At 56.9% G+C, this 21,022-nt stretch overlaps 1 protein-coding gene across 10 annotated transcripts in view; it reads right to left on the bottom strand.

Annotated features, from left to right (window-relative positions):
- Positions 1-20,703, bottom strand: part of FBLIM1 (filamin binding LIM protein 1) — a 63,565-nt gene extending 42,862 nt beyond the window's left edge. Inside the window, exon 1 of one of the 10 annotated variants that reach the window (XM_075906793.1) lies at positions 20,470-20,703. Coding sequence is in view for 7 of the 10 variants with exons in the window: in XM_075906786.1 (XP_075762901.1) it covers positions 4,949-5,133 (185 nt within the window). In the remaining 3 variants the exon portion in view is untranslated. Of the gene's footprint in view, positions 1-4,948; positions 6,393-12,160; positions 13,461-19,463; positions 19,485-20,469 lie in introns of those variants that run through there. The other 9 variants (XM_075906791.1, XM_075906792.1, XM_075906786.1 and 6 more) reach the window with 9 other exon arrangements.
- Between the last annotated feature and the right edge of the window lie 319 nt (positions 20,704-21,022).

The following is a 21,022-nucleotide window of genomic DNA, read 5'->3' as shown; positions in this document are numbered from 1 at the left end:
CCCAGCAGCACCCCAGCTGCTCTGCCCCCGGCTTCCTCGATTCAGCTGCAGGTCAGTTTCAGCAGCGGCTGAATCGGGGAAGCTGGGTGCAGAGCAGCTCCAATTGTCTGGCTGCCCCAAGCACTTCTGGGTTCCCGATGATGCCAGACCATCAGGAGTGCCGGAGCATTGGATGCCGGACCAATGGAGTTTTACTGTGTTTGTCTTTTTGACCGCCACAGCACACTGTGTGGACGTTTTCAGAGAACTATCCATGATAACTCCAAGATCTCTTTCCTAATTTGTCGTTGCCAAATTAGCCCCCATCATACTGTACCTATAGTTGGGGTTATTTTTTCCAATGTGCATTACTTTACACTTATCCACATTAAATTTCATTTGCCATTTTGTTGCCCAATCACGCAGTTTGGTGAGATCTTTTTGAAGTTCTTCACAGTCTGCTTCTGTCTTGACCATCTTGAACAGTTTAGTATCATCCGCAAACTTTATGACCTCACTGCTTTCCCCTTTCTCTAGATCATTTATGAATAAGTTGAAAAGGATTGGTCCTAGGACTGACCCTTGGGGGACACCACTAGTTACCCCTCTCCATTCTGAAAATTTACCATTTATTCCTACCCTTTGTTTCCTGTCTTTTAGCCAGTTCTCAATCCAAGAAAGGACCTTCCCTCTTATCCCATGGCCATGTAATTTACACAAGAGCCTTTGGTGAGGGACTTTGTCAAAGGCTTTCTGAAAATCTAAGTCTACTATATCTACTGGATCCCCCTTGTCCGCATGTTTGTTAACCCCTTCAAAGAACTCTCAGGCTGTATCTACACTGGCAAGATTTGCCACTTGCTGCCTGTCTACACTGGCTGCGAGTTCTTGCGCAAGAACACTGACGTTCTAATGTATGAAATCAGTGCTTCTTGTGCAAAAACTATGATGCTTCTGCTCAGGAATAAGCCCTCTTGTGCAACTGTTCTTGTGCAAGAGGCCCGTGTAGACAGGCAACATGAATTTCTTGCTCAAGAAAGCCCTATGGTTAAAATGGCCATCAGAGCTTTCTTGCGCAAGAGAGCGTCTACACTGGCACAGATGCTTTTGCGCAAAAGCACATCTCTTGTGCAAAAGCACATGCCAGTGTAGACGCTCTCTTGTGCAAATACTTTAACACAAAAACTCTTGCGTTAAAAGTATTTGCGCAAAATCTTGCCCATGTAGACGTAGCCTAATAGTCATCTCTAGCCTGATTCTGGTCTGCATATTTATACCTGCCTCTGGAAATTTTCATTTCATGCATCTGACGAAGTGGGTCTTTGCCCACGAAAGCTTATGCTCCAGCACTTCGGTTAGTCTATAAGGTGCCACAGGACTCCTCACCGCTTTTGCAGATTCAGACTAACACAGCTACCTCTGTGATACCCTAATAGATTAGTAAAACATAATTTCCCTTTACAGAAACCATGTTGACTTTTGCCCAAGAAATTATGTTCTTCTACGTGCCTAACAATTTTATTCTTAACTATTGTTTCGACTAATTTGCCCAGTACCAACGTTAGACTTACCAGTCTGTAATTGCCGGGATCACCTCTAGAGCCCTTTCTAAATACTGGGATCACGTTAGCTATCTTCCAGTCAGTAGGTACGGAAGCCGATTTAAAGGATAGATTACAAACCACAGTTAACAGTTCTGCAATTTCCCATTGGAATTCTTTTAGAACCCTTGGGTGAATGCCATCCGGCCCCAGTGATTTGTTCACGTTAAGTTTTTCTATTTATTCCAAAACCTCTTCTAATGACACTTCAATCCGGGACAGTTCCTCAAATTCATCTCCCACAAAAGACGGTGCAGGTTTGGGAATCTCCCCAACATCCTCAGCCGTGAAGACTGATGCAAAAAAATCAGTTAGCTTCTCCGCAATGGCTTTATAGTCCTTGATTGCTCCTTTTGTATCTCGATTGTCTAGGGGACCCACTGGTTTTTTTAGCAGGCTTCCTGCTTCTAATGTACTTAAAAAACATTTTGCTATTGTTTTTTCAGTTTTTGGCTAGCTGTTCCTCAAAATCTTTTTTTGCTTTTCTTATTACATTTTTACACTTAATTTGACGGTGTTTATGTTCCTTTCTATTTATCCCACTGGGATTGGACTTCCACTTCTTGAAAAATGCCTTTTTTGTCCCTCACTGCTTCTTTTACATGGTGGTTATGCCACGGTGACTCTTTTTTAGGTTTCTTACTATATTTTTTAATTTGGGGTATACATTTAAGTTGGGCCTCTATTATGGTGTCTTGAAAAAGTTTTCATGAAGCTTGCAGGGATTTCGCCTGTGCCTTTTAATTTCTGTTTAACTAACCTCCTCATTTTTGTGTAATTCCCTTTTTCGAAATGAAATGCCAGAGTGCTGGACTGCTGAGGTGTTCTTCCCCCCGAGGGGTTGTCTGTGACCTCACCCCGTCACAATCTCTCTCTGCTTCTTTTACATGGTTGTTAAGCCACGGGGGCTCTTTTTTAGTTCTTCTACCATGTTTTTTAATTTGGGGTATACATTTAAGTTATGGCGTCTTTAAAAAGTGTCTATGCAGCTTGCAGGGATTTCACTTTAGTCACTTTTAATTTCTGTTTAACTAATCTCCTCATTTTTGCATAGTTCCCCTTCTTGAAATTAAATGCCAGTGTTGGGCTGCTGAGGTGTTCTTCCCACCGCAGGAATGTTAAATGTTATTATATTGTAATCACTATTCCCAAGCGGTCCTGTAATAGTTACCTCCTGGACCTGATCCTGCACTCCACTCAGGATTAAATCGAGAATTGCCTCTCCCCTTGTGGGTTCCTGTACCAGCTGCTCCAAGAAGCAGTCATTTAAGCCATGGAGACATTTTATCTCTGCATCTCTTCCTGAGGTGACATGTACCCAGTCAATATGGAGATAATTGAAATCCCCCATTATTATAGAGTTTTTTATTTTGGTAGCCTCTCTAATCTCCCTCAGCATTTCAGTGTCAGTATCGCTGTCCTGGTCAGGTGGTCGATAATATATCCCTACTGCTATATTCTTATTATTGGAGCATGGGATTACTATCCATAGCGATTCTATTGAGCATATTGATTCATTTAAGATTTTTATTTCATTTGATTCTACATTATCTTTCACATACAGTGCCACTCCGCCACCCACCCGGCCTGTTCTATCCTTCCGATATATTTTATATCCCGGTATGATTGTGTCCCACAGATTTTCCTCATTTCACCAGGTTTCAGTGATGCCTATTATGTCAATCTCCTCCTTTAATACAAGGTACTCTAGTTCACTCATCTTATTAGTCAAACTTCTAGCATTTGTGTAGAAGCACTTTACAAATTAGCCATTGTTTATTTGTCTGGCCTTTCCTGGTGTATTAGATTCCTTTGTATGTGGTTGTTTGTCTGCTCTGGCCCCTTGTTTGTCCTCTCCCCTCCTCTCTTTCTGACTACAGCCTAGAGAATCTCTATCAATGGATTCTCCTCTAAGAGAAGTCTCCGTCCGATTTACGTGCTTCTCCGCACCAATTGGCTTTCCCCATCTCCTAGTTTAAAAACTGCTCTACGGCCTTTTTAATGTTCAGTGCAGGCAGTCTGATTCCACTCTGGTTTAGGTGGAGCCCATCCTTCCCGTATAGGCTCCCCCTCTCCCAAGTGTCCCCAGTTCCTAATAAATCTAAACCACTCCTCCAACCCCTCCTCCCTACACCACCGTCTCATCCACGCATTGAGACTCTGAAGCTCTGCCTGCCTACCTGGCCCTACGCATGGAACTGGAAGCATTTCTGAGAATGCCACCATAGAGGTCCTGGATTTCAGTCTCTTTCCCAGCAACCTAAATTTGGCCTCCAGGACATCTCTCCTACCATTCCCTACGTCATTGGTACCTACATGTACCACGACCACCGGCTCCTCCCCAGCACTACACAGAAGTCTATCTAGATGCCTCGAGATATCCACAACCTTCACACCAGGCAGGCAAGTGAACATACGGTTCTCCCAGTCATCACAAACCCAGCTATCTATGGGTATGTCTACACTACCCCCCTAGTTCGAACTAGGGGGGGTAATGTAGTCATACGGAGTTGCAAATGAAGCCCGGGATTTGAATTTCCCAGGCTTCATTTGCATAAAGCCGGCCGGCGCCATTTTTAAATGCCGACTAGGTCGGACCCTGTGCCGCGCGGCTACACACGGCACGGACTATCTAGTTCGGATTAGGCTTCCTAATCCGAACTAGCTAGTCCGTGCCGCGTGTAGCCGCGCGGCACAGGGTCCGACCTAGCCGGCATTTAAAAATGGCGCCGGCCAGCTTTATGCAAATGAAGCCCGGGAAATTCAAATCCCGGGCTTCATTTGCAACTCCGTATGACTACATTACCCCCCCTAGTTCGAACTAGCGGGGTAGTGTAGACATACCCTATGTTTCTAACAATCGAATCACCCACTACTAACACCTGCCTCTTTCTAAAAACTGGCATTCCCTCCCCTTCAGAGGTATCCCTGGTGAGAGAGGATACCGCAACATCCTCTGGGAGGGGGGTCCCAACTACGGGATAGTTTCCCTCTGTTCCTATTGAATGCTCTGTTCCCTTGAGACTTTCATCCTCCTTAAGAGCACTGGGGCTCTCAGACTAGAGGTGGGACAGTGCTACAGTGTCCCGGGAAGTCTCATCAACATAGCTCTCTGCCTCCCTTAGCTCCTCCAATTCAGCCACCCTGGCCTCCAAAGCCCGAACTCGGTCTCTGAGGGTCAGGATCTTCTTGCAACGGGTGCACACATACGCCACCCACCCACAGGCCCTAGCTCCGCACTCTGCTCTTTTCATGGGCATTAAACAAGCCCTTTGTGCTGCAGCATTTGTTTGTAATATCACCTCGCACATTTCCTTTCCTCTCTTCCTGTCCTCCCCGGAGAGCATAACCCCCCTTCCTGCACGTACGGTAGAGCTGTTGAGACGGTGTCCAAGTGGCAGCTTTCTAGATGCACTGCAGACAGGATGGGTGGACTGGTGCCATGGAGCTGGACACTACTTGCAGGATTGGTGCCTAGTACTTCCAGAAAATGCTTATGCCCCTGAGTAACCAAACCTGTGTGAACAGGCTCTGTGGATGCAAACATGCCCATTAATCTGTGGCTACGGGATCAAGTGTCTAAGTAGGGTAATTAAACAGGGAATGTTATGTACTTGCTTTGCACGTCACACTGGAGAATCTCAGGGCCTTTCACAAACAGTAGTGAACTAATCAGACTAACAACGCATCCTCTCAAGGTAATTAATTTGTCCTCACCAAGGATGTTAAGGAGCAGGTATCTGGCTAGTCGTGTAGTTGATACTTTGTCTATCGACTATACGATTAGTCAATAAGGGGAGGCACTCGGCAGAGCTGCAGTGGGGGTAGGTCTGGGACCCAGGGCAGACTGGGCCTGAGCAGGCCTGGATCATGCTGGGTCCTGGACTGCTGTACCTCCGTCTTTTAAATGTAGTAAGAGGTGCCTGGCTCTTCCTACATTTCAAATGCAGAGACGCAGTGGTCCTGCTTGGCCCTGGCTCGCGCTGGGTCCAGCAATCCTTCTTTGCCGCTGTGGTCCGGGCTGGCTGCGGGCAGAGGCTGCTCTGATAGCTCCCTGCTAGATCCCTCTCGCAGAAGGTAGGGACAGGTGGCCCACTGGTAATGGGAAGAAGAGACTGCCCCATTGCACTGCCGTAGGAGGGAAGATACAGAGCCTCTGGTGCTGCTTTTAGGATCCCCTGCCTGTCTCCAGATGCAGAGGGAAGCTGCTAACGCAAACAGCACCACCTGCATTCTGCAGACGGGACACCAGCAGAGAGAGGAAGCTGCTTGCCCAACCCCCTTAAACATTCCCAGGAACATTCCCCACAAAGCCGGGGCTGTTTCTTCCAGGTGGAGAGACCAGGGCAGAATCCTCCCCACTCTGAACTGACAATCCCCCTGCAGCTGTGTTGGGAAAGACGAAAGGCTCTGGCTCCTTCCCTGAATGGGCCATGAGCTAAGCCCACAGGCACAGGCCAGCATCCACCCTGCCTACCTGTCCCTGGATTCTGTGGTTCACACGTGTGGAGTCAGCTCCCATGGCCTGGCTCACATTCAGGGTCAGAAAGCCAAGCCTCGTCCCCGCCTTGGTGCCAAGGTAGCTTCTGACCTGTATTTCTATACCCCACCCCCGCCTCACCCTGGTGGGGAGTGTCAAACCCCTCAGCTCCTGACTCAACACTGCAGGGCCCCCCAGCCCACGAGGGGTCCAGCTACAGCACGGGCAGGAGGATCGTCTGCGTCCTGGGAGTGGGCACCTCCCAAAGGCTAACCACACGGGGAGCAGCAATGGGGGGGAAAACTACTGGAGCTGTGGAACTCCAGCCTCCTCACACCCCTGCTCGCCCCGAGCCACAGCTCACGCAACCCTCCTCGCACCCCCGCTCGCCCCGTCCCTCAGCTCACGCCACCCTCCTCACACCCCTGCTCGCCTCCTCCCTCAGCTCACGCCACCATCCTCGCACCCCCGCTCGCCCCGTCCCTCAGCTCACGCCACCCTCCTCGCACCCTGCTCGCCCCGAGCCTCAGCTCACGCCACCCTCCTCACACCCCTGCTCGCCTCATCCCTCAGCTCACGCAACCCTCCTCACACCCTGCTCGCCTCGTCCCTCAGCTCACGCCACCCTCCTCGCACCCCCGCTCGCCCCGTCCCTCAGCTCACACCACCCTCCTCACACCCCTACTCGCCTCGTCCCTCAGCTCACGCCACCCTCCTCACACCCCTGCTCGCCTCGTCCCTCAGCTCACGCCACCCTCCTCGCACCCCCGCTCGCCCCGTCCCTCAGCTCACGCCACCCTCCTCACACCCTGCTCGCCTCGTCCCTCAGCTCACGCCACCCTCCTCGCACCCCTGCTCGCCCCGAGCCTCAGCTCACGCCACCTCCTCACACCCCTGCTCGCCTCATCCCTCAGCTCACGCAACCCTCCTCACACCCCTGCTCGCCTCGTCCTCAGCTCACGCCACCCTCCTCGCACCCCCGCTCGCCCCGTCCCTCAGCTCACACCACCCTCCTCACACCCCTACTCGCCTCGTCCTCAGCTCACGCCACCCTCCTCACACCCCCGCATCGCCTCGTCCCTCAGCTCACGCCACCCTCCTCGCACCCCCGCTCGCCCCGTCCCTCAGCTCACGCCACCCTCCTCACACCCCCGCTCGCCTCGTCCTCAGCTCACGCCACCCTCCTCGCACCCCGCTCGCCCCGTCCCTCAGCTCACGCAACCCTCCTCACACCCCTGCTCGCCTCGTCCCTCAGCTCACGCCACCCTCCTCGCACCCCCGCTCGCCCCGTCCCTCAGCTCACGCCACCCTCCTCACACCCCTGCTCGCCTCGTCCTCAGCTCACGCCACCCTCCTCGCACCCCCGCTCGCCCCGTCCCTCAGCTCACGCAACCCTCCTCACACCCCTGCTCGCCTCGTCCCTCAGCTCACGCCACCCTCCTCGCACCCCCGCTCGCCCCGTCCCTCAGCTCACGCCACCCTCCTCACACCCCTGCTCGCCTCCTCCCTCAGCTCACGCCACCCTCCTCACACCCCTGCTCGCCTCATCCCTCAGCTCACGCAACCCTCCTCACACCCCTGCTCGCCTCATCCCTCAGCTCACGCCACCCTCCTCACACCCCTGCTGGCCTCATCCCTCAGCTCACGCAACCCTCCTCACACCCTGCTCGCCTCATCCCTCAGCTCACGCCACCCTCCTCACACCCCTGCTCGCCTCGTCCCTCAGCTCACGCCACCCTCCTCACACCCCTGGCTCGCCTCGTCCCTCAGCTCACTCCACCCTCCTCACACCCCTGCTCGCCTCGTCCCTCAGCTCACGCACCCTCCTCGCACCCCCGCTCGCCCCGTCCCTCAGCTCACGCAACCCTCCTCACACCCCTGCTCGCCTCGTCCCTCAGCTCACGCCACCCTCCTCGCACCCACCGCTCGCCCCGTCCCTCAGCTCACGCCACCCTCCTCACACCCCTGCTCGCCTCCTCCCTCAGCTCACGCCACCCTCCTCACACCCCTGCTCGCCTCATCCCTCAGCTCACGCAACCCTCCTCACACCCCTGCTCGCCTCATCCCTCAGCTCACGCAACCCTCCTCACACCCCTGCTCGCCTCATCCCTCAGCTCACGCCACCCTCCTCACACCCCTGCTGGCCTCATCCCTCAGCTCACGCAACCCTCCTCACACCCCTGCTCGCCTCATCCCTCAGCTCACGCCACCCTCTCACACCCCTGCTCGCCTCGTCCCTCAGCTCACGCCACCCTCCTCACACCCCTGCTCGCCTCGTCCCTCAGCTCACTCCACCCTCCTCACACCCCTGCTCGCCTCGTCCCTCAGCTCACGCCACCCTCCTCACACCCCTGCTCGCCTCGTCCCTCAGCTCACGCCACCCTCCTCACACCCCTGCTCGCCTCGTCCCTCAGCTCACGCCACCCTCCTCACACCCCTGCTCGCCTCGTCCCTCAGCTCACGCCACCCTCCTCACACCCCTGCTCGCCTCGTCCCTCAGCTCACTCCACCCTCCTCACACCCCTGCTCGCCTCGTCCCTCAGCTCACGCCACCCTCCTCACACCCCTGCTCGCCTCGTCTCTCAGCTCACTCCACCCTCCTCAAACCCCTGCTCGCCCCGAGCCACAGCTCACGCCACCCTCCTCAAACCCCTGCTCGCCTCGTCCTCAGCTCACGCCACCCTCCTCACACCCTGCTCGCCCCGAGCACAGCTCACGCCACCCTCCTCAAACCCCTGCTCGCCTCGTCCCTCAGCTCACGCCACCCTCCTCAAACCCCCTGCTCGCCCGAGCCACAGCTCACGCCACCCTCCTCGCACACCCGCTTGCCCCGTGCCACAGCTCACTCCACCCTCCTCGCACCCCTGCTCGCCCCGTGCCACAGCTCACGCCACCCTCCACGCACACCCACTCGCCCCGTGCCACAGCTCACTCCACCCTCCTCACACTCCTCCTCGACCCGAGCCGCAGCTCACGCCACCCTCCTCACAGCCCTGCTCGCCTCGTCCCTCAGCTCACGCCACCCTCCTCACACCCCCGCTCGCCCCGTGCCACAGCTCACGCCACCCTCCACGCACACCCACTCGCCCCGTGCCACAGCTCACGCCACCCTCCTCACACTCCTCCTCGACCCGAGCCGCAGCTCACTCCACCCGCCTCGCACCCCCGCTCGCCCCGTGCCACAGCTCACGCCACCCTCCTCGCACCCCCGCTCGCCCCGTGCCACAGCTCACTCCACCCTCCTCGCATCCCCGCTCGCCCCGTGTCACAGCTCACTCCACCCTCCTCGCACCCCCGCTCGCCACATGCCACAGCTCACTCCACCCTCCTCGCATCCCCGCTCGCCCGTGTCACAGCTCACGCCACCCTCCTCGCACCCCTGCTCGCCCCGAGCCACAGCTCACGCCACCCTCCTCACACCCTTGCTCACCCCGAGCCACAGCTCACTCCACCCTCCTCACACCCCTGCTTGCTCGTCCCTCAGCTCACCCACCCTCCTCACACCCCTGCTCGCCCCGAGCCACAGGTCACGCCACCCTCCTCACTCCCCTGCTCGCCTCGTCCCTCAGCTCACGCCACCCTCCTTACACCCCCGCTCGCCTCGTCCCTCAGCTCACTTCACCCTCCTCACACCCCCGCTCGCCCCGTGCCACAGCTCACTCCACCCTCCTCGCACCCCCACTCACCCCGTGCCACAGCTCACTCCACCCTCCTCGCACACCCGATCGCTCCGAGCCACAGCTCACGCCACCCTCCTCACACACCCGCTCGCCCCGTGCTACAGCTCACTCCACCCTCCTCGCACCCCCGCTCGCCCCGTGCCACAGCTCACTCCACCCTCCTCGCACACCCGATCGCTCCGAGCCACAGCTCACGCCACCCTCCTCACACACCCGCTCGCCCCGTGCTACAGCTCACTCCACCCTCCTCGCAACCCCACTCACCCCGTGCCACAGCTCACTCCACCCTCCTCGCACCCCCGCTCGCCCCGAGCCACAGCTCACGCCACCCTCCTCGCACACCCACTCGCCCCGTCCCTCAGCTCACGCCACCCTCCTCGCACACCCGCTCGCCCCGTCCCTCAGCTCACGCCACCCTCCTCGCACCCCCGCTCGCCCCGTCCCTCAGCTCACGCCACCCTCCTCGCACCCCTGCTCGCCCCGTGCCACAGCTCATTCCACCCTCCTCACACCCCCGCTCGCCCCGTCCCTCAGCTCACTCCAGCTTTCTCCCGGGGCGGGCACTGCTGGGGAGCTGACTTGTTTTATATTGCTACAAGTGGGTTAAGGCAAAGGGGTGTGATCTGTGGGGGCCACTCTGCCTACACTGGGGGAGGGGGTCTCTGGAACAGCTTGTTAACGTGTCTGAAGACAGAGCGGGAATCCTCCCTGCCCATCTCCACTAAGCTGACAGAGGAACACTCTGATCCTTCTCGCACGGTTTCTGGGGAGGCTGCCTTGTTCCACGCTCCTGGGTCCGACACCTTCCCACGCCAGCCAGGGGTCACTGCAGCACAAGGCCCAGGCGTCCGGCCACAGTCAGTCAGCAGCTGATCCCTATCACACTGTGACTCAGAGAAGACTGGTCTCGCGCATGGGAACCTGGGGGAAGTGGAGAAACTATGAGCTGCTGCCTGGCCAGTAAACCTTCATTGTCTCACCCCAGTGAAGCATGGCTTGTGCCCCTGCCCTACCCCGCCAGCACAGAATCCTGGGGCGGGCAGAGACCTCGGGAGTCGAGTCCTGCCCCTGCCCAAGGCAGGACCCATCCCAACGAAATCATCCCAGCCAGGGCTTGGTCAAGCTGGAACTGAAACACCTCTAGGGATGGAGACTCCACCCCTCCCCAGGGAACCCAGCCCAGCGCTTCCCCGCCCGCCTAGAGAAAGAGTTTTTCCTAATATCCAACCTAGCCCTCCCCCAACGTGAAACCGTTGTTCCTCGTTCTGCCATCTGCCCCGCTGAGAACAGCCTCTCTCCAGCCGCTCTGGCACCCCTCCAGATAGATGATGGCTTCTATCAAATCCCCCTCACTCTTCTCTCCGCAGACCATGCCCAGATGCCCTTTTTCAGCAAGGGAACGTTGTACTCTCCCAGCAAATGGGGGGGGATGCCAAATACATTGGTGCTGCCCCAGTCCCTGCCCTGCCATCACACTTGGGCCTCCTGACCCCGCTTGCTCCCTCCTGCAGCAAGGGAAACATTCTCCAGGCAAACAGGGGCTGTTGAACACAAGGGCGCTGCATGAGCCCCTGCCCTGCCCCTTCCCACCCGCAGGCTCATGCCCTGGCCTGTCTTTTACATGCTGCCACTGAACTGAGCCCAGTTACTTCCCTAAGAACTCGGAGGCTAACCTGCTGCAGAGTGGCTGCCTAAAAGCACAACTGTGGCCTTGTCCATGACACTCTCCTCTTGTCTTTAGACAGCTCTTCCTTGTATTCGAACAGATTAAGCATTGCACTCTAGCGTGTGTCTCCTGTAACAGCAGGAGCAGCAGGGAGCCTGCTGTGCACTCCCCTAGCCCTGCTCGCTGCCGGCTTGGCACAAATCCGCTGAAAACGGACTAGAGGGGACGTTCCAGGAGCAGATGCAACCCACCATCTTGGGCAGGGAGCACAGAAGCGAGGGGGAGCAGGCGCGAGGGGATGCACATGGAGCGTGAGCATGCAAAGAACAGACAGTGAAGCACCGGGAGAGTGTGTTGTTGTCCGGGGCAAATGTGATGGACCATGTGGTGGTACGCGAGGACTCCTTACTGGGCGGGCACTTCCTCCCAGCCCGTGTGGACCAACGTTCCCACCTCACTGAGTTCCAGAGCTTCCTCTCCCAGGGGCCCTAGAAGAAGGGGGTGGGGAAGCCCAGGACAACCTCACAGTTGACCCCCAGGGACGCACTGTGAACCGCAAAGCTGTCCTCACAACTGTGAGTACCTGCCCCCTGCCCTCCTCCCTGGACTCCTCTTCTGTCCCTGCTCTGTTCCTTTAATAAACACCCGTGTGTCTGTGCCACATTATGCTGTGCCATGTGCAGCATTAGCCACTTGGCAGAGATGCAACTGACCCTCAAGGAAAGCTTGACTTGTTGGGCTAGGATCAAAGTACCTGGCAGCATCCAATCAGCGCCGAGGTCAGGCCATCTGCACAGCTGTCAACATCTGCCAAGCCGAGAATCTCTTCCCCAGTGCTTAAGGCAATGTGTGTGTAACCTTCGTATGAAACTCAATTTCATCATCTCCCCAGAGAGAAATTCCTGTGGCATGTGAATAAAAACAAACTGGCCTGAATTCCCTTCCCACACGTTCAGATTCCCGGGAATAGAGGAGACAATGTGTCTGTTTCCAAGGGAGTGGGCATGTTTGTGTCCTTGCTTTTAAACAGGAGCATATACTGAGCCAAGAAGGGAATTTTGCTTTAAACCCCTGGATTGTGCTGTGTCTAAGATGCATGATGCGTCTGTGCATGTGTGTTGTGGTTACCTTCGAAGGAAACTGCAAAAGCCTTGATCACTTCTGGATCATTTGTGAAATTTGGGGAGCCTGGTAATTGTTCCAGAGACCCCTCTGCAAGCAGCCTTTTGAAGTAGGAGCATAATGGCCACTTTAAGGCCCGTTTACTGCAGTCAGGCAGTATAAAGGGGCCTCAGTGTCAATGAGAATCCGATCCGGGGGGCCCAGCTTGAGACACCTACATCCTCACCAGCCTCCGCTCCCAGCAGCTCAGCTGTGGGGCCTAAGGTGCTCTGGAAATTGCATCAGAAGCTTCTGAAGTTGGGCAGCGAAAACTGGAGGGACCCTTGAAAATTCCAGCCACTAAAACTTGGAAATGAACCAAACCTGGGATCTTGCACCCATGTCCCTTTGGAATGTCAATGAGCCTGTGGACTCTGAGCCTTGGCCCCAAGCCCACGCTCATCACTTGCTGTCCAGGTTGGATCCAGAGAGGCCAATTTTCTAGTTTCAGCCACTCCACCATGCTAGGCTGAGTTGCATCTGCTACGACGATGGGCCAAGCCATTGGGCATGAACCTGACCACTCACCATGCTAGGGCTGCAGACAGTACTAGCTTGGCTCTGGAAATGTCTCTTTGGTTGCTCACTTAGCTAAGTTCAATGGCCACCCAGCTCAGCAAGTGCCACAAGCTTTGGACTGAGGGAATACAGTCAACTGTCCTCTCTGTGATGCGGCTGGTAAAGACCAGGCAGGAATTTCTCCATTTTGTATTAATTCTTGCTGAGTAGCTTTTCATACCCACTGAGCCTTCAAGTCCTTTGCCAGCCAGGACCCATCAGCAACAGCTACTAAGTCTCTGGACATAGACACACGTCTACCAAGAACAGTCAAATGTTTCACAGGGGCCCATCACAGTCACCGGACTTTCAGTCACCAGACAAGGCAAGCAAGGGTGTGAGATGAGGGGATGAGACAAGTAGGGGTGCACGCAGGCTGGCGTGAGCTCTGGGGACGAGGCGAGCAGGGGGGCGGGGAGGCCGGCGTGAGCTGAGGGGACGAGGCGAGCAGGGGTGCGGGGAGGCCGGCGTGAGCTGAGGGGACGAGGCGAGCAGAGGTGCGGGGAGGCCGGCGTGAGCTGAGGGGACGAGGCGAGCAGGGGTGCGGGGAGGCCGGCGTGAGCTGAGGGGACGAGGCGAGCAGAGGTGCGGGGAGGCCGGCGTGAGCTCTGGGGACGAGGCGAGCAGGGGGGCGGGGAGGCCGGCGTGAGCTGAGGGGACGAGGCGAGCAGAGGTGCGGGGAGGCCGGCGTGAGCTGAGGGGACGAGGCGAGCAGGGGTGCGGGGAGGCCGGCGTGAGCTGAGGGGACGAGGCGAGCAGGGGGGGCGGGGAGGCCGGCATGAGCTGAGGGGACGAGGCGAGCAGGGGTGCGGGGAGGCCGGCGTGAGCTCTGGGGATGAGGCGAGCAGGGGTGCAGGGAGGCCAGCGTGAGCTCTGGGGACGGGGCGAGCAGGGGTGCGGGGAGGCCGGCGCGAGCTCTGGGGACGGGGCGAGCAGGGGTGCGGGGAGGCCGGCGCGAGCTCTGGGGACGGGGCGAGCAGGGGTGCGGGGAGGCCGGGCGCGAGCTCTGGGGAAGGGGCGAGCAGGGGTGCGGGGAGGCCAGCGTGAGCTCTGGGGAAGGGGCGAGCAGGGGTGCGGGGAGGCCGGCGTGAGCTCTGGGGACGGGGCGAGCAGGGGTGCGGGGAGGCCGGCGCGAGCTCTGGGGACGGGGCGAGCAGGGGTGCGGGGAGGCCGGCGTGAGCTCTGGGGAAGGGGCGAGCAGGGGTGCGGGGAGGCCGGCGTGAGCAGGATCACTGCTTGACCGCGAGACGTCCTGGGAGAAGGGGATTGTCTCCAAGGTTATAAGAGATCCTGGCTCGCGATGCCCTTGGTTGCCCCACTCCGCTGCTGACCAGTCTCCTCCTCCTCTGCACCACTCCCCGAGGCTGCCCGAGTGCCTGGGGCGGAAGCCATGGGCTGACTAGGGAAGCTGGTCGGGTCCCCCCGCAAGGATCACAGGCAGCTGCTCATAGAAGCAGCATGTTTGCAGCGATGCTCCAGACCTTTGCCTTTTGATACGACTGCCTCAGCTCCTTCATTTTCACACGGCACTGCTGGGCGTCCCTAGCGGATCCTTTCTCCTCCATGCCCCTTGCGATCGTGGCATAGAAACCAGTGTTTCCTTTGCTGGTTCATAGTTCTGCGAGAACAGATTCCTCTCCCCACACACCAGTGAAATCCGGGATCTCCTGCACACTCCATGCTGGCCTCGCCTGCGACCCTGGGCGCACTCCGTCAAGCGTGCTCCTTAGCACAGCTGCCTGCTCTGAGATCTGCTCAAGAGACTGGCCCCACAGAAAATGAAAATCAAATTTGCCTGGGATTTTTCCTGTTTACATGGAAAGCAGTAGAGTTGAAAGTCCTAGCCAGACTCAGGGCACCGCCCAGAGGCCCAGAACATCGACTTTCACTGCACTGCGTCCGTACTACTGGAAAGTCAACCATGCACAGTCGAATTTAGCGTTACTCCTCGTGAAAGCAGGACAGGGCCGGCCTTACCAGGAAGCGAACTGAGGCAGCCGCCGCAGGTGCAAGACTGGGGGGGGGGGGGGCCACTAGGACCCAGAGTGTAGAACATTGTGTCTGCTGCTGGTGCAGGTGTATCCTCTCTGCTCTAGGTGCACAGAGATGGGGGTGCTGTGCTGGAGGAAGGAGGGCACAAGGGACACAAGAGGCAGGCAGGAGAAAAGGGGGCCTGGGGGCATTATTTGAGCTCCCCACCTCAGATGCCAAAATGTTGTGGGCCGGCCCTGAGGCAGTACCACCAACATCGGCTTTAATTGTCCTTCTAGTCAACAGAATGGGCTTGGGGGTGTGGACTCATGGTTTAAAAAATCGTCCTAACGTGGCTAAGTTCACCCTAAACTCCCAGTATAGACTAGGCCCTCGTGAGGGCTGCTGGAAGCAGTACACTGGGCTCCACGGAGCTTGGCTCCTATCGAGTCTGGCAGCGCCCGTGTTCCTGTAATCACAGCCTGGTCCCCACTCAAACAGAGAAACTAGCCCAGATCTTCCATCTTCCTGGCCAGTGGATTTCATTCGGGGCTCTTACCTGACCTGACCAGCCTCAGGCGCTGCTGCTTGGGGTCTCAGGCCAGCTGCTTCGGACAGACAATTGGGGCTGGGGGGATTTAGGGCTATTTCATGTGATCCATTTAATCTGTGGTTTTATTTCTTTTTAGTACATTGATGTTAAAAATGTGTCAGGTGACAGCACAGAAATCCTTAACCCTGCCCTGCCCCACATGCAGCCTGGCCCCCAGGGCTCCCCAGGGCTCCCCAGGAGGGAGCTGTCACTGCCGCCCAGAGGGGGCAGAGTGCACAGACCGGGCACCCCGTCCCAACGGTGATGCCACAGGCTCCCTAGGCCCCCATCCAGCTCCCTGCCAGGCCGCTAGGGACTCGTTTCCAGCCTGCGGCCTAGCAGGGAGATTCTGATCACGGCCAGCTCCGTATGCCTGCTCCCCGCCCCACCAACACAGGCCGTTTGGGAAGGGTCAGGGAAGCCTCCTGCAGGCGTCCCGACTTTTTCTTAAAAAGGGACAAATTGTCCCATATTTTCTGGCTCCCCCAACAGTATGGCTGGGTCCCTGCCCGCCAGGAGTGGGCGGGGGGGAGGGGGAGGCAGGAGATGTGCAGGGCTGGTGATGAGGCAAAGCTGCAATATGAAGGGACTGACCACGGCCCCCTCCCCCCACATGCTGGCTCTCAGCCAGCAGAGCCCTGCCCCCATCACATTTCCAGCTGTCACTGGCTGCTTGGTGCGGTGGCTAGTGAGGGTGGGCAGGCTCCTGTTATGGGTCAATTCTCCTGCTCTTAATGTGCTGCCCCCTCCCTGCTTTGCCCCTTCACTCCACGCCCCCCCCCCCAGCCCTGCTGCTCCTCCATACCCCCCCCCCCCGGGTGCATCCTGCTCCCAGCACAGCCCCTGGTCGGGGCGCAGGCTCCTTCCCCCGCCCGCCTCAGGCTGGGCTGCACCTCAGGAGGCTCAAGACCCCCAGGCCTGGTGCTGGCCAGGAGCCGAGCCCTGCGCGTGCCGAAGCCCCGCAGAGCGCGGGCACGGAGACGCCTCTCCGCCCCTCTGCTAAGCCCTGGCGTGGGAGGGAGGAGCCATTTCCAGCCCGTTCATGCCCTGGCCCTACAGAGCAAATGCCTCAACCCGCCCACCACCCTGGGTCCTGCCCTCCGGGAGCATGGGTCTGCGCTGCCCCATAGGCACCCGCCACTGCTGAGCGACCCCTCTGGCCAGGTTCCCTGGGCCCTGGGGCACAGTGCGGCCTTGGGGCTTAACCCCTTCCTGCCCACAGCCAGGGGACAGGAGGTGGCTGGGTTACGTCAGTGGCCTAGAGTGATCAGCTACCTTTCAATGAACATAAGAACAGCCAAAGATACAACTAGCCCAGTATCCTGTGTGCCGATATCAGGCGCCACAGAGGGAGGGATCACAGCAGGTAATCCTCACGTGATCCCTACTCTGTCTCCCACTTCCAGAGAAACAGAGGCCAGGGACACCGTTCCTACCCATCCCGGCTAATAGCCATTGAGGGACCCAACCTCCATGAATCTATCTAGTTCTTTTTTGAACCCTGTTAAAGTTCTAGCCTTCACCACATCCTCTGGCAAGGAGTTCCACAGGTTGACGGTGCACTGCATAAAAAACCCTCCCTTTTGTTTGTTTTAAACCTGCTGCCTATTAAAATGCTCTGCAAGCAGGTAGGAAAAGTAACTTCCAGCCACGAGGAAGAGAGGAGAGATGAGCTCCCCAAAGACATGGTTCAGGTCGTCCCCTCCCTTGTGGCTGAAAGCAGCTGGAGAGGGGACCTGTGATTTTGTATCCACCCACCATGCTGCCCCAGGAAGACATGACATCAGGTACTAGGAGAGGCAGGTCCAGCACAGGGATGTACAGGAGGGAGGGGCATGTGCCACCCCTCCCTGTGTGAGCCCTAAAGCCTTAAAGAAGATAAATTAAAAGACTCCAACTCCACAGTATTTTTTTCTAACAAGGCCAGACAGCTTGAGGCGAATGTGAATGCTTGCACTGCAGAGCTCTCGTTAATTGCAAACTCGCATGAACCAGTGTCCTCTATTCAGCATACGAAATGTGGTCACCCTGCAGTGACAAGAACAGCCCAGTCTGAATAGGTGCCCCAGCACTGTGACCCCATGCACTAGGTCACAACACCACTTAGAAATTGGACCAAATCTGAGTGAGTAGCACTGCCAGGGGCCTTACGGCCACATCGCAGGGCCCCACTGAAGCAGGGCTGTTCTTCTCGGCAGGAGCAGCAGCGCATGGAGCCAGCTGCAGAGAATGATCCTTGATGCAGGCAGCAGCATCCTAGGAAATTGCAGCAACTATAAAACTGCTGGAATAGTCTAGTAATAGTAACACGTCTTGGTGCCCATCAATAGGCGGAGGACATCTACAGACTAAGCTACATTGGGAGATTTCCAAGTGCTTTTTTAAAGGCCATTTAATGAGACTGTTGCAAAACTCCAAGTAAACAGCTTCAAGTGTGATTTCTATGCATTTATTTTCACTACATTCCTTAGCAACTAACCCCAAATAAGATTAGCCCTGTGGTTTTTGCATCCAAATTGGATATAAAACCAATTTAAAGTTTAAACCGGAATAACTGTCTCATGGGGTATGTCTACACTATCACCCTAGTTGGAACTAGAGTGGTAATGTAGGCAACTGGAGTTGCAAATGAAGCCCGGGATTTGAATTTCCCGGGCTTCATTTGCATAAAGCCAGGCGCCGCCATTTTTAAATGTCCACTAGTGCGGACTCTGTGCCGCGCGGTTACACGCGGCACGGACTAGCTAGTTCGGACTAGGAAGCCTGAGTAGTTCGGACTCAGGCCACTCCTGAAGCCTAGTCTGAACTACCTAGTCCGTGCCGCGTGTAACCGCGCGGCACAGAGTCCGCACTAGCGGACATTTAAAAATGGCGGCGCCTGGCTTTATGCAAATGAAGCCCGGGAAATTCAAATCCCGGGCTTCATTTGCAACTCCGGTTGCCTACATTACCACCCTAGTTCCAACTAGGGTGGTAGTGTAGACATACCCATGTAGATATAAAAGTTCTTACAGCTGATCTACACACAAATGCGAAACAAAGGAACTCTGCTGCAATTCACACCTTTAATTACATCAGAGCCAATTTCTGTGTGGACACCCTTCAAAGTGGATTTAAAAAATTACTTCATTAAATCAGAACAGGACACTTCATCCAAAATAAGAGCGCCCACGCTCAGACTTGCACTGAAAGAATTACTGGGGTTATTTACAACACAGCTAGCCATCTTGGTTCTAGTTGTATGTAGACAAGCCCTGTTGCAACTAACTATTACAACCGATATTTATAAAGAATCTGCGCAGCTATTTGGGTGTTCTGTTAACAGCTACGACTTGATAACATCAGCAACCTCTTTCAGACTACATGGAAAAAGCAATTTAAGCCGCTTCAGCGTACAAGAGAGCTAAATGCAGTGTTGGGACTGTCCAAGGCATCTGGTATGTCAAGGCTAAGCTGCCTGGGCTAAAGGGTTTCCCAGTTTGCAGGAGACAGGTTAATGGTGAAGCCTGTATACATGAGGCAAGAAGCCTGGAGCCAGCAGACACTGTAAGCTCAGACCACCCCAATCACCATGTGTAGCCATAACAACCATACGACATGCTGAGTACTGGATTCTAAAGCTCTTTTAAACCTTGCTTGGCTTAGGGGTCCCTGGATTTGCTCCCAGCTCTGACACTAAAGGTACGCAGGGGCGCCCCGTGAACTTAGGCAAACTAGGCAGTGGCCTAGGGCGCTGCCGGCCCGGGCGCCCAATGACGACATCACGGTTACTGACCTCTGTGCAGGCAGGGGCGCGGATCGCGCCTTCCGCCTAGGGCGCCAGCTGCCGCAACTGGCCTCAGGCCGCTCCTGAAGGTGCGTCTATACAGCAACACTACTTCAAAATAACTAGTGCTATTCCAAAATAACTTAGTCCATGTCACGGTTGGCAGCTATTCTGAAATAACATCAAAATACTGTCAAGTTGGAGGACTTCTGACTCCGCCTCCTGTACCCCTCGTTGTAGGAGTAGGGGAAGTCGGAGGAAGAGTGCTCCATTTCCAAACAAGTGCTGTGTAGATACCCCCTATAAGCTATTTCCAAATAAGCTAAGCAATTGACGTCGCTCAGTTTGTGCAGCTCATTTCGAGTTGCGCCTTGCAAGGTAGATGCACCCTAGCTCTCCGTGCCCCTTAGGAAATGGACCTGAGCTCTCTTCCTGTTGGTGTCCCCAGCTGCAGCAGATGAGAGGTTGGCAAAGGGTTTCGTTATGGGATGTCCTCCCCAGCAACCCCTCCAGGGCAAAGTGGACAGGCTGAGTTCCTCCACACAGGGTCTAATGCAGGGTCTAGGTCAGTGGTGCGCAACCTGTGGGTCGCGACCCCCAAGGGGGTCATGGATGTCTTCCTGGGGAGCCGCCAACTGCCAGGCCCAGCCGCCCAGATCTAAGCGCCACGCCGCTCAAATGATCTTGGGGGTGGTGGCTGAAAAAAGGTGGCACCACTGGTCTAGGAAAGGCAGCAGCCCCATGTCCCAGCACTGCCAGGCACGGTCTGGGGATTCCCTTGGCCCCTCTCTGCCCCATCAGCTGGGGAAATGGCTGGATGATCGTGGAGCGCTCCCAGCCAGTGACCCACAGGACCCCCTGCAGTGCCTCCGGGGGGCCCCAGTCTTCCCTTCCAGCGCCGCCCGGACAGGGACAAAGGGACTCAGCCGGGGCAGGACCCCGTGGAGCCGGCCCGCGGCTGCCCCTCCCCGAGGGTCCCCGGCCCCCGCCCCGCCGGCTCCCATTGTTCCCGTACCTGGGCGGCGGGCGGCTCCCCGGATCGCTCCTGCCTGCGCGCCGGCTGCGTGCGCCAGTCCCGCCCTGCGCGCCTCCCGCAGGGTCGGTCGGGGGGCCCGGCAGAGCCGCCCCCTTCCTCCCCGGCCGGCCGGCGCCGCTTTCCCATAAAAGGTGAATTGCGCAGCCCGGCCGGGCGCCAGCCGCCGGCCCTTCCTTCACCTGCCGGCTCGCCCCCTGGCCCGATGCCACCAACCCCGACTCGATCCCCCAGCCGGGCCTTGAAAACCCTCCAGGGACCGAGAGTCGCCCCTCCCTGGGGCTTTACTGGCCTGGAGCTGCGAGCTGGGGAGGGGCTGGGAAAGAGAAGCTCCGAGTAACCACCCCCGACTAGCCACGGAGTCAGAGCTGGAGGGGCAGGGGCGTGTCCCCCCAAATCCAAGGGCAGATCTACCATAGCAAGCGCTGCCATTAAACCACGTCCCTTCCTGCCACAGGCTCCTGCAGGCCGAGTGGGGGCAGATCTACACTACAGAATTCTGTTGAGCTAAATGACTCAGGCACTGCTACAGCTG

Source organism: Pelodiscus sinensis, chromosome 23, assembly GCF_049634645.1.
Source record: "Pelodiscus sinensis isolate JC-2024 chromosome 23, ASM4963464v1, whole genome shotgun sequence".
NCBI lineage: Eukaryota > Metazoa > Chordata > Testudines > Trionychidae > Pelodiscus > Pelodiscus sinensis.
The sequence above is the reverse complement of the archived record's forward strand: the minus strand, read 5'-3'. Positions and strand labels throughout refer to the sequence as shown.